General features: G+C 38.6%; 1 protein-coding gene across 1 annotated transcript in view; it reads right to left on the minus strand.

The window, feature by feature from the left end:
- Window positions 1-12,364, minus strand: part of LOC144650725 (uncharacterized) — a 137,693-nt gene that overhangs the window by 1,646 nt on the left and 123,683 nt on the right. The window contains 9 exon segments of the mRNA XM_078510467.1: window positions 531-626; window positions 628-900; window positions 3,165-3,280; window positions 3,559-3,668; window positions 3,909-4,037; window positions 4,690-4,818; window positions 5,731-5,853; window positions 6,113-6,235; window positions 6,998-7,123. Of these exon segments, the coding sequence (XP_078366593.1) occupies window positions 531-626; window positions 628-900; window positions 3,165-3,280; window positions 3,559-3,668; window positions 3,909-4,037; window positions 4,690-4,818; window positions 5,731-5,853; window positions 6,113-6,235; window positions 6,998-7,123 (1,225 nt within the window).

A 12,364-nucleotide genomic window follows, 5' to 3' on the forward strand; every position in this document is an offset into this window, starting at 1 on the left:
TTAATTTTGCTGTTTTAAAAAACAACAAACAGTGATAACGGTGTGACCAGTCTGGCAAAAGTAGAGCTTGCAAATTATAGTAATTAAAAATAACTCTAATGATACTGAAATTATTTCCCATATTTTGTTTGTTATTCCACGCCGCCAAAACATTCTCATTGACGTGAAATGTCAGGTGAGAATTCTGGCTGAAAATGCCAAAAACAACTCATCGGCTTATAACATTGAACGGAAACACCGCCACTATTCGCATTTCACACGCACGCAGTCATTGATGTTTAAATCTTTCTGAGAAAGCAAAACTTTGGGTTGACGTCTTTCTTAGCAACGGCTTGATTTACATAGACTCGCACCGTTTCCAGGCACTGCTATGTATTCAAAGAAAAGTGCCGACTTTCTTCCCCCCCCTGCCCCCCCCCCCCCACCCCCCACCCCTGAGCTCTCTTAAAGCTGCTCACAGACGAACGAAAACACCTTCATGAACGGCCAACATCCTAAATATAAAAAGAGACCCAAAGCTTATATCTTACCACCAAAAGATGACAATAAAAATCAAGATGATGACGACCACTCCGGCAGCCATGCCAATCGCAATCCACTTCCAGTGACTGCGGCTTGGCATCAGCTGCTGTTGGTGGCACGTTAGGTTCCGTGGTAGGCGGTTTGAACCAAGCTTCTATATCAGAGATGTTTGCTCCAATAGCTTTCTCAAGCGCGGACCTGTGAGTCGTTACAATGTTTTCCAGGATGAAGTTAGGTAGGACCGAGTCATTTCCGATGAAAAGTCCAAGAGGCTGCTGCACGTAAAACGCTACCTGTAGAGAGTCCGACGTGTTGCTAGGGTAACCAGGCAGTAGGTTAACCTGGTCAGCGGTGTAGAGATCCGAGAGAGGTGAACGTCTAATGAAAAAAATAATAATTTAACGTCGGAGTTCGTCATTTACCCTAGAATTTTCCATTGTCATTGTCAAAGCTCGCAATAAATGAAGTTAGTCAAGAATCACCAATGATTGTGAGACAAAGCCTTTAACTTGCATCCATAGGAGTCGCAGAACTCTGCAAGCGAATAATTTATAACTTCGACCTAATATTTTTCGGAAACTTATAAATCTTTTGAATGTTGCTGTATTCGGTTCAGCCAATTTAGATTGTACCATCCTGCTCCTCGGATTGCCAAAATACAAACGACATGAATAAGTTGTCCGTTTTGCATGTATATACGGAAAGTGCTGGGTTCATCGTATTATCATCCAAACTTGAATGTATTCGTGCAAACTCTGAAATACCTGGGGCTGGTCTGCGACCAGAGGGATACTTAACGACTGTCCTGCAAAATAGCGCAGAGTATCGCCAGGTAATTCTCCAACGAGGCTCTTGGCCGTGTCGGCTAAAAATCCGCATAGTTTGAGCAGAATAATTGCTTTGTTATTTAACAAATTGTCAACGGAACGCCTTTTTTGAGCGAAAAAAAAAAAAAAAAACCAGCCACGCTGCACTTAAGAGCTTGTGACTCAGAGATCCAGGCAGGGGCCAGAAGAAGGGGGTCGGCCGATCTCCACCATATTTATACGGTATGGAGGCCTTACCTAACTAGTAACCATAGTAACATTTTTTGATGGATTGACTTTATTGTTTTCGAGAACAGACCACCCCCCCCCCCCAAAAAAAAACAAAAAAAACAATTGCCCCAGTGGCGTGACAAAAGTTGTGATTTTAGGTCAACTTTAGCAGCGTATATCTCTAGATTTATTTAAGCAACAGACTCCAATTTACATCAACATAACACTTGTCCTTTGGTTGTTTAAATGCATACTAGAAAAATCTTCCGATATTATTCACGATCTGCATGCAAACTAAGAACGCAGCTTCCCGACATTTTCAAAAGTCGCAAAACTAGGCATTTTCGAATTCCAGTTTCTCAAGAGTGCGGGAAGATACAAATACGAAACAAACTGCAAGTTACTCGCCATACATAGGAAAATGTTTTAAGCCAGTGGATTGGACCAGCGAATTTAACTTTTTTAACGGTTCACTGTTTTTGCCGCTCGGCCGATTTCACACTCCCAGGCCAGTACCATACAATTATGGCTTTCTTGCTGCCTGTGATCTCAGTATCCGGATTTCGCCGTTTGAACGCCTTCAATAAGTTTAAAAACCAATAGCTATGGTTTCTTGCCAAAGTTTTTATGATTTGGCTTCAAGTTGTATTCGTTTTAAGCGAGATCCAAGTTTGCCGTAGATTGCGTGACAGCCATTGAACATGCACGAAGCTTTCAGCGTAGCCATAAAACCAAACCAAGATTTTTCGCGTTGATTAACAGAATGTTCCCTTGATTAACAGAATATTGCCGCCATTTCTTCATGAATACTTGCTCCTGATTCATAAAAACTTTCAGACATCCCATGAAAGAGTCAAGAATTCAGATAACAACAGGGAAAATACCGTCGATCTTCGTATGTTTGTATAAACACGTCTGGACATTTGCACTAATTTCCGTCATCTTAAAGCTTGGTTTTGGCCCATTAATTCGCCTGATAATTTCGATCCATGGAACTAAGTGGCATTTAATTAAGAGGTGGATGACATTTGCTCAGCCGTTATACTGCCATAAGTAGAAACGAACTTTGAACTAGTGTTAGGACCTCCGTGTAAACCACTTAAGTGATGGAGCTTTCCTAATAAAAGATTGTTATTATTATTATTGGTGAAATCGTCACACAGCTTTATAAATCCTTGCGGGTAGACTGGGTATTAGAAAGGCCTGCTGAAAATTACTTCCAACATTTTCCAATATTGCCTGGATTACCCAGTCACAAACTCTTAACAAGACTTTGAAGAAATCTTGGCAAACAACGTATAACGGAGGATATCTGTTATGTACGGATGGCAGACAACACTAATGTTCTTGACAATAGTGAAGGGCATCTTGACAAATTTTTGGATAATAATCAAGAATAAGTAACGGCTTTCTAAACGCCTGATTGGGTGTGTTCTTTAAGGTATGGAATACATTTATATTAAAAAATGTCGTGTATGATAGATAGTCTGATAGCATGATGTTTCTTTTTACAAGCATGTTGTTTTTTTTTTAAATGTGCGTCAACGTCAGCATCACGTGCAATCACACGTGACGAACTACACTATACTACATTTTCTTAATCACCTTTTTCGTCTTGCTTCTTTTAGTGCACATATTTTCCGGTTCTCAGTGCAGTAATCCGTAGCGACAGAAGCAATTTTTTCTTTAAAAGATTTGTCTGTTTCAAAATCCCACTCAAACTGTAGGCAAAAGAAAACGCAACAACAGCCTTAGTTACTTGAGTTGAGTAAATACGTTTTGGACATTTGGTACCCGTTATTTTCTTTGTGGTAAAATTGACAAAAAACGGTAGAGGGAGAGAGACGGAAGATGGGGTTTGCCACCTGGGCAGAAGCGGTCAATGTTGCGGAAGAAAGGGGTTAGAGTGGAGGGAACAGATCAAAGGCCCTTTTTTTCCCAGAGGAGAAATAAGGAAGCAGATGATGATGAAAATTGACAAAAACGAGTTCTCACTTACGCCTTTTGTTCGCGTAATTAAGAACTGGACAGCTTCCTCTTTTTCTTTCTTTGATGGCACACGCGGTTCAGGAAGCACTGAGATGGGTGCCGTTTCATTCTTTTCCAGACCTGAAAAAATAACACAGCTTATAAATAATATTAAATAGATTTAGCCAAGCTAAAAGCGGAGTTCCCCGGTTACTAACTTTGGTTTCTAACTTTTAGCATGATATTTTTTTTGTTTAGCTGTTTTTGTTATCTCTTGTCTGTTTTTTTTTTTTTTTTTTTTTAAAAAATTTTTTTTTTTTTTTTATATATTTGTTTTACTATTTTTATTTCGTAAGCACTTAAATGTATATTGCTGATTACCTCTGCATTTTCCTTTGATAAAGTACATTTCTTGTTCACATTGACATTTGTAGGAACCACGAATGTTGACACATTTGTGGAACTCATCCGTACAGTTGTACAAGTCTTCATCCAGACATTCATTGACGTCTGATGAAAAACGTAACAAATGTGTAAAATTAAAAGGCTTATTACTTGCTTGGTTTTCACTAGCGACGCAATCACAAGCGCAAGCATAACGCTTTTTTCATAGTGGAAGCAACTTCGACGCAAACAGAAGCACAAGCACAAGGATCCAAACTTTCTTTTTTTGTGCTTGCGTTCGTGTGAAAACGAAACATTAAATAATTGATTTGATTACGTCTCGTTGTGGCTAGCCAATTAAAGCACTCGTTCCGAGAAATGAACAAAGTGGCAGAGGCCGCGGTTGATTTTGATGAAAGTTTTCCGAGCTTTTTTTTTAGAAAAAAAAAACAACAACAAAAACAACAAAAACAAAAAAAACAAAAAACAAAAACAAAACAGCGTTGGCTCGAGTAGCAAAATAAATGGAGATGACAGTCACTTCTTTTTAAAAAATATCTATGACCGCAATTTTCTCCTTTCCTCCTTTTTCAGTCGCTTTCGCTTTCTTCTTCTCACAAGGGGAAAAAACAACATGACAACACTCGATGTCTGAGAGTTTCTACCAAAAGTATTTTCGAAGAAACGAAAAACTTCGTCCACAAAATGTTCATGGTTTACAGTTTTGCTATATTTGCTTGTCAGGGGACACATTAAATAAAATTAAACGACAAAATACCTTCACATTCGTAACCATCTTTGTTTAATTCGAATCCTTTCTCACATGAACATTTATAACTTCCGGGAGTATTTTCACAAATCTGGCTGCAGCGATGGAGAGGATTCGCTGGATCACATTCGTTGATGTCTTGGAAGAGAAAATTACAAAGGAGAAGTGGTTACATGAAACATGGATTTAAGACAAGCAATTTACATGATTTAGTCTTTAGAACTGTACTCAATAAGCAGTAATGGTAATAGAACTGAGTAATCATACGAGTGATAACGAGTATGATTACAGACAGAATTGGACGACACGAAGTCCTGTTACCAATAAGTCATCCAAAACTATACAAAACTCTTAAACAAACAAATTCTGTATAATGTTTAAATTATTACAAAAACTAAAAAAAGTTACTTACCAACAGCGCCGTAAAACTACGCGTACTGTCCAATAAAATAGGCCTGACGCGTAAAACTAATCTATTACACTGTCCAATTGCAAGCATGACGCGTACACTATCCTATTATTGCTCAAATCGGGCTGCTGATAGCCAATCACGTTCGAGAATTTTGTTATAGGTTTGGTTAATAAAATAATGAAAATCATGATGATGATGATGATGATTATGATGATGATGATGATAATAATGATGATAATTTATCATGCGGCCTCATGCGCCTATTGACGAGAAACGAAATGACGATAGCGATAAATGATTTGATCTTTCATTACGGTCCATACAATATTAATTTTTTTGTCGACGATTGAAACAAGCCGTCAAGATTTCAGAACATCAACAGAATTGTCCTTAGATTTTTTTGTTCCTCAAAGCTCTCGGAAAGCTATAGCTTTGCAGAAAAGTTAATAACTAAGGAGAAAAAATATTCAAGCTATCCCTAGTAGATTATGTACTTCTGCCAGTACATATTTGTCTGCAGACAATTTCTCTTTACGAGAAACTGAGAGCTTCGCCAAAGGAAAAAATAACGTACACGGATAATATTTCAAAGCCATCCTTGCCCCATTTTTTAAAGTATGCATCGCTATTTTCAGTACCTCTGCAAGTCTTCCCATCATCCTCCAGTTCGTAATTAGCATTGCAGGCGCATGTTGCTTGGTTATTGCTTCCTTTGAAGCAAACATGATCACAGCCATGATCAGAAGAACAAGGATTTGTGGCTGTAGAGATAAGTTATTTATTGTATGAATTAGTATACGTACACAGAATTAGTGTTTTTTCATCGAGGGTTTTGGATGGCTAATTGAACTTAGGAATATCACTGATATGAGTCCAGTTAACTTTGCTTCATCGTAAACTATTATTGCCAATGGTCAATTTCTTTTTCTTGTAGCAGAACATTTTTTAATTGAAAAATTCAACGTACTGTTTGGGACAGATTAAACGCTTCTAAATTCTAGATATTTTGCAAAAACATACCTACACACTTTCTCCAGTCAGCAGGATCAGGTTTGAAAAACTCGTCACATGAACAGTTGTAGCTTCCTACCGAGTTGATACACTTCTGCATGCAGTCATTTGATGGCTCGCATTCATTAATATCTGCAAGTGTATATTATTATCCTTAGCAATTTCAAAAGAAGAACAGGTTAATAGAAGTTATATAGAATATAACAATAAATGTCGCGCCAGATATCAATTAATTCCGAAGAAGAACAACACCAAATTTAATCAGTGACATGATGCTGGTGGGGGGGGGGGGGGGGGGGGGTACCATTCAGGAGGGCAGTGGAAATATTTTTAGCCACTTAATGCTACAGAAACAGGTATAAGCTCCGGCGAGTATGGGCCACTTTGGCTTGAGGCTTTCCTTATACATATTACATCCGCACACGAGCTTTAATAATTTGCTAAATGACCACCTTTTGAGACTGATTGTCTGAAGGTTAAAGCATTTCTCCTAACTATATCTGCAAGAACTGCGTAGAGTCATGGAGCGAATTAATGGCTTAAATAAAAAATCATGGATTCTGTAGGTAAGAACTTTATGACGCACACGGAGATACTTATAAATTAACAAAATTAACAACTCACCTTGGGTTAATAAGTCATTGACAGAAGCACGCTTGAGAGTTTTACAAGCAATGCTTTCTTTTGGTTTTATGTTGAAATTGAATCTTTTATGGTTTTTGGTTTAACTATTTATTAACTTGCTGAGAGCCAAAAAGGTAAAAAGTGACAAAATAAACAGCAAATGATTAGTTAAATACAGTTAAACTATTCTCTAGAGACTAAGGGGTATAAAAATCGAAACGGCTTAGCAATGTTATGTACAGAGGTGAAGAGGTGACGGAAACCCCTTACCATCACAGTTATCGCCATCAGCAGTTAGTTTGTATCCGTCGCGGCAATCACAGAAGAACGAAGCCGGCAGATTGACACAAAGCTGCTCACAGTTGTTTAATAAATTACTTTGGCATTCATCAATATCTGAAAATAGGACATTACATAATTAAAAACTTTGAAAGTGTCTGATCATTAACCCATTGGCGCCGGTGAGGTTCAAAACCGGCCGTGACGAACGTTGCACATTGTTTAAATAGTAATGTCGCCATTTTTAACCAAACATCATTTATACTCAATCTCTGCACTTAACTCGGCGTTTTGACTGTTCTCACTATTAGCTACTACTGTTCAAATTACAGGCAGCGTCTATGATACTGCTTTGGGCTAATGGTTAACGCGTTACACTCAAGATCGAGCGGTCCGTGTTGGAGTACTAGCCGGGATTACTGTGTTGTGTATGTTCCTAGGCAATGTAGAGTTGGTGTTACCCGGTAATGGACTAGCATCCCATCTGAAGGGGGATATCCCTTCTCGTTTTATGCTACTGCAACCGGGATAAACTCCGGCCTGATACTCATGGCCCCATTAGCATTTTTTTTCGATAAACGCTAAGGGGTAACTTTTGAGGTTCAACTCACCCACACACTGAGCGCCATTTCCAGTATATCCAGATGGACATGATCCGCATTTATATCCACTTGCATTGGCTGGCGGTGGAAGATCAATGCATGTAACCCCTGTATAGCACGGCTGACCATTCATCTCGCAGGCATCAATGTCATTGTCACAGAACCTTCCTGTGTATCCTCCCTGACATGCACAGCCCATGTATACAAACTTGATGTCAGTGTTGACTTTGTCGCCTTCTTCTGGTGGCACACACTGACCGCCATGATCGCATGCACACATATTTATCGTTGGACTCCAGGTGGCACTTGCGCCTTTGTCGTCAGTGGCAACAAACGACAAATTGAACTGCAATAAAAGAGAGAGAAAACTTGAACTCCATACTTCCTGTCACGAATGACTTTGTTCTTCACATAAAATTTGGCTTTTTGTAATCTGTTTCAGTAAGATTGCCACTACAGCTTACCTTAGCTGACGAACTAACAGGCCAGGTAAAGAGAAGTACGATTCCATTTTGGCTCACTGTGGCTCCAGCAGGCTTGTTGATCACACGGAACGTAATCGTATCGTTATCTACAGCAGTGATTTTCAGCTCAACTGTTTCATGAAGTGTGGCATTGATTACATTTGAAACTGTTACTATCTTGGGTGGGAAGTTGTCTGCAACACGTAAAGGAAAATAATAAAATAATTATCCAGCGTGCCAAACAACTGCGTTTAATAAAAGTGGAACCTGTTTTTCAAGGGTCATTACTTGGCTTCTCTTACTTATAGTTTCGTATAATTTAAGTGAAAAATCTTGCCTTTTTTGTAAAAACAAGATCTATTTTGACCGAAGGGAAGACATGAATGGTTTTTAAAAACAAAAATTAGAAATAGCACAAAAATGAGAATAGAGCCGTAACCAAACCTTTGCCAAAGACGAGGAAAGATCTGGCTAGTAGGTTCTGAGAGCATGCCTTCAAGAAATGTTGGAAAACTAAAAGCTCTGAATCGTTCCGATACATTTTTCACTAGGTATGTCTTGAGAAAAATTTATCTTGTTCTTCTGGGGATTATTTACCCCAAAAAACATATTTTTAATTATCGGTAAAAATTAGACGATGCAATTTACTAGTTACGTCCCTGGAGAAATGTACATTGTAGTTCTGTTTATGTTTGACCACAGGTTTTTTAAATAAGGAAAGATAAAATAATTCACTACAATGATGTTAAAAGGTATTTCAGTTGTTGATATGAAGCGAACAAATCACTATTTCACTAAAAATGAAGCATGTAAAAAGCGCAAAGAATGCTGAAATACAAGTGTAACGTAATTGTTGAAAGTAGGAAAAGAGAAAAGAAACGTTAAATTATAGTCTTGCCATAACCGAGGGAACTGTCGCTCAATGATTGTCGATGAGAGTATAGACATGTAACGCGATTAATTTTTTTTTTTTCAGTAGAAGTTGTCTTGAATTTTATGGAGACTGAAGGGTTCACAAACGACTGGAAGGGGATTTCCGAATATTTATTTTAAAACGCAGTTACTTGTGAGCAAAAACCTAACGAAAAATTCCGCTTTGCATCCTTGGAAGGGGAAGACCTGAGTAAAAAAGTAGCCGGTGTCGAGGCTGAGCAGGAAGAAAAACACATAATGGGTTGTAAAAACAATTGAAGGTAATGAACAAACAAATGTACAAATATAACATCTTTTTTGATTTTTATTCGATGTTTTGAATTCGATGTTTTGATGCAAGGAATTGAAATGGCAAAGCAAATAGTTTTTCTTCACGTACTTGTTGATTACAAATTACAAAGCCATTGTTGCAAATTGCACCATTTCTATGGTCTATTAAAGTGTAAACCATGGCAAGGTGTGGCCGATTTGTTAAACATCTCCAACTCCAAATAGCTCCAATTATACGAGTTTCACTTTGTTACCCATGAATATTCATCGACGAGCGCCGTTCATTTAAAATCTTTGTTGTGTAGCAAACAAAAACAAAAAACAGTTAACTGATCCCCGCCGGCTTATAGACCGCCACGGGAAACAGTTTTATTCTAACGTGTCATTTGACCTCAAATTGCTGTTGTGTAACTGCTAAAGATCATATGTACATGGAATTTTGCGCTATAGAAATAATAAAGTTATTATTATTATAAAGCCTTTCTATAATTCTGTTATAATTACGATTTATCATGTTATTTTCCGTAACTTACCAAGTGTCTTCGACTCGTTGACCAACTGAATGTTTAAGTCTTTTGTTACCATGCCAACAGAAAGGTCGTTCGTGGAGGCCACATCAAACAGGCATTCGTGATCGTCTCCACACTGGGCTTCAGCTTTTTCTTTTGTACTGTTGTTTTCCCAAATGATATTATCCGCAAACATGGGCTCGAAATCAGGATCAAAAAAGGTATCCACGCTTTCATTGTGGCCATACGTAAACAAAGACTGAGACTGGATGATTTGCCCTGCAATAAATCACCATGAATCGGCAAAGTTTACGAACAACTTTCGATGAATTAATTCTTACTTTAAAATTTGAATAAACTTACACTTCACTCCGAATTCGAAGTGAATCTCTCTCATTGTTGACGATGATGGCAAAACTGTCCCATTAGGCAATGTGAAGTCGTCATCCGGGTCATCGTTCCACGTTCCCAGCAATCCTTTGGTGCTTTTCTTGTAATCTTCTGCCGGAGTTACGACGAATGACAGCATTTCCTTTTTCTCGCAGAACTTTATTAACATTGTTGACGGGAAAGAAACCTGTAGACAGTTTTCTTCTGGTTTTGACACAGAAAGGTTTCTTCCAACTTCTTCGGTTCTGTTTGTAAGGTTGTTGTAGCCATTGTAGATTGCCTGGTCTATCAGAACTTGCAATCCACCTTAAAACAAGATAAAACAAAAGTACATATAAAACTTTAGCCTTGTTTCTGCCCTGTATAATATCGTCAACAGTTCCTTCCTTGGCTCTTTTTGATTAAAAAACGCGGCCTCTTTTCATAGTCATCCCTTCGCCATATTAAGAACACATTCAATAGTACACTGTTCACTATTAAGGTTTTTGATTTTGAAGGGGTTTTGTGTGATGTATTTCTCACCTCTTTCCTTTACTCGAACTTCAATGATACTTGTATTTTCTTCTTTAGCAACTCCGGCTGAGAAAATAGTGGCGATTGATGAATTTCCTTGAGCAAGTTTTGTCCTAGCCTGTAGTTGAAATGTTCCATCGTGAGCATCGACCATGACGTATTCGCCCAGTCCATTAAACGTGTAGTTCATACCATCCAGTGTCTTGATATGGGGATCACAGCAGCACCAAGCTGCGACAATCAAAATGGAATTCATTATCTTGTCATGTTAAATCATATTAAATTTATGGCATGGTATGGCATTGCATGACATGGCAAGGTATAGCATGGTATGACATTGCAAGGTTTGGCATGGTATGGCATTGCAAGGTTCAGCAAGGCATGGCATTGCATGACATGGCATGGTATAACATTGCAAGGTAAAGCATGGCATGGCATTGCATGACATGGCATGGTATTACATTGCAAGGTAAGGCATGGTATAGCATTGCAAGGTAAATTAAAGCATGGCATGACATTGCATGATATGGCATGGTATGACATTGCAAGGTATAGCATGGTATGATATTGCAAGGTTTGGCATGGTATGGTATTGCAAGGTAAAGCATGGCATGGCATTGCATGACACGGCATGGTATTACATTACAAGGTGACGCATGGTATGGCATTGCAAGGTAAATTAAAGCATGGCATGACATTGCATGATATGGCATGTTACCGTACCCAAATTCGCAAGTAGCCAATCAGAAGCGCGATCTACTGTCCTGATATCCTAGGATATCAAGTCACTGACCTGATATGCCATCTTATCACGGTCACTTTGAAGTAAAGTAGTGTTACTGTACGATGAATTGAAAAGAGGTTTTACCAATAAAACAGAACTTCGTAATTTAAATTTAGGGGTGTTTAGCGGACGTAAAAAGAGAAAAACTTTCCCGTCAAAACAAAACTTGGGCGCGCTCGCCAATTGCGCGATGTTTGCCGACGAGTACTCAGTGAGACATTCAGACTGAAAAAAATGGAGTCGGAATTTCCAAATTTTTCGCTTAATTTTAAGTTTTGAAAATTAGCGAATTAAACTCTAAACGAACGAGTGGAAAACTGGACAGAAAAAAGAACTTGGTAAAAGTGTTGGAGATTAAGTCAACACAATTTGCAGTTCGTATCTTGCAAGCATGGCTTCAACAGAGCGATTAATATTACCGGATTTTTGGCTGAATTTGGGTGGACCAAACTCGCCTGATATGCAGCCGAAGCGAACCAAAAAGGTACGATTAGGTATAAGTATGACATCGCAAGGTATGGTATGGGCATGGCATGGCATGGTATGACATTGCAAGGAATTGCAGGGCATGACATGGCATGGTATGACATTGTATGACATGGCATGGCCTGATATGGCATGGTATGACGGATGGCATGGCCTGATATGGCATGGTATGGCATGCTATGACATTGTATGACATGGTATGGCATTACTGTACATTACTTACGAGAGCATTAGGAGCTATTAAGAGTTATAACCCACTGTTTACTTCTCGCGCTCTGGACAAAACTCATTACGTGGTACAAAAACGGACAATAGACATCAGGCATTACAACCTAGCGGATTTTTTTTATTCGCCGCCCGATTTTTAGGCAAGTACAAAACATCCGAACAAAAACACATATACAGGT

The sequence above is a fragment of the Oculina patagonica genome, chromosome 4 (genome assembly GCF_052425735.1).
Source record: "Oculina patagonica isolate OP01 chromosome 4, crgOcupat, whole genome shotgun sequence".
Taxonomy (NCBI): Eukaryota; Metazoa; Cnidaria; class Anthozoa; order Scleractinia; family Oculinidae; genus Oculina; species Oculina patagonica.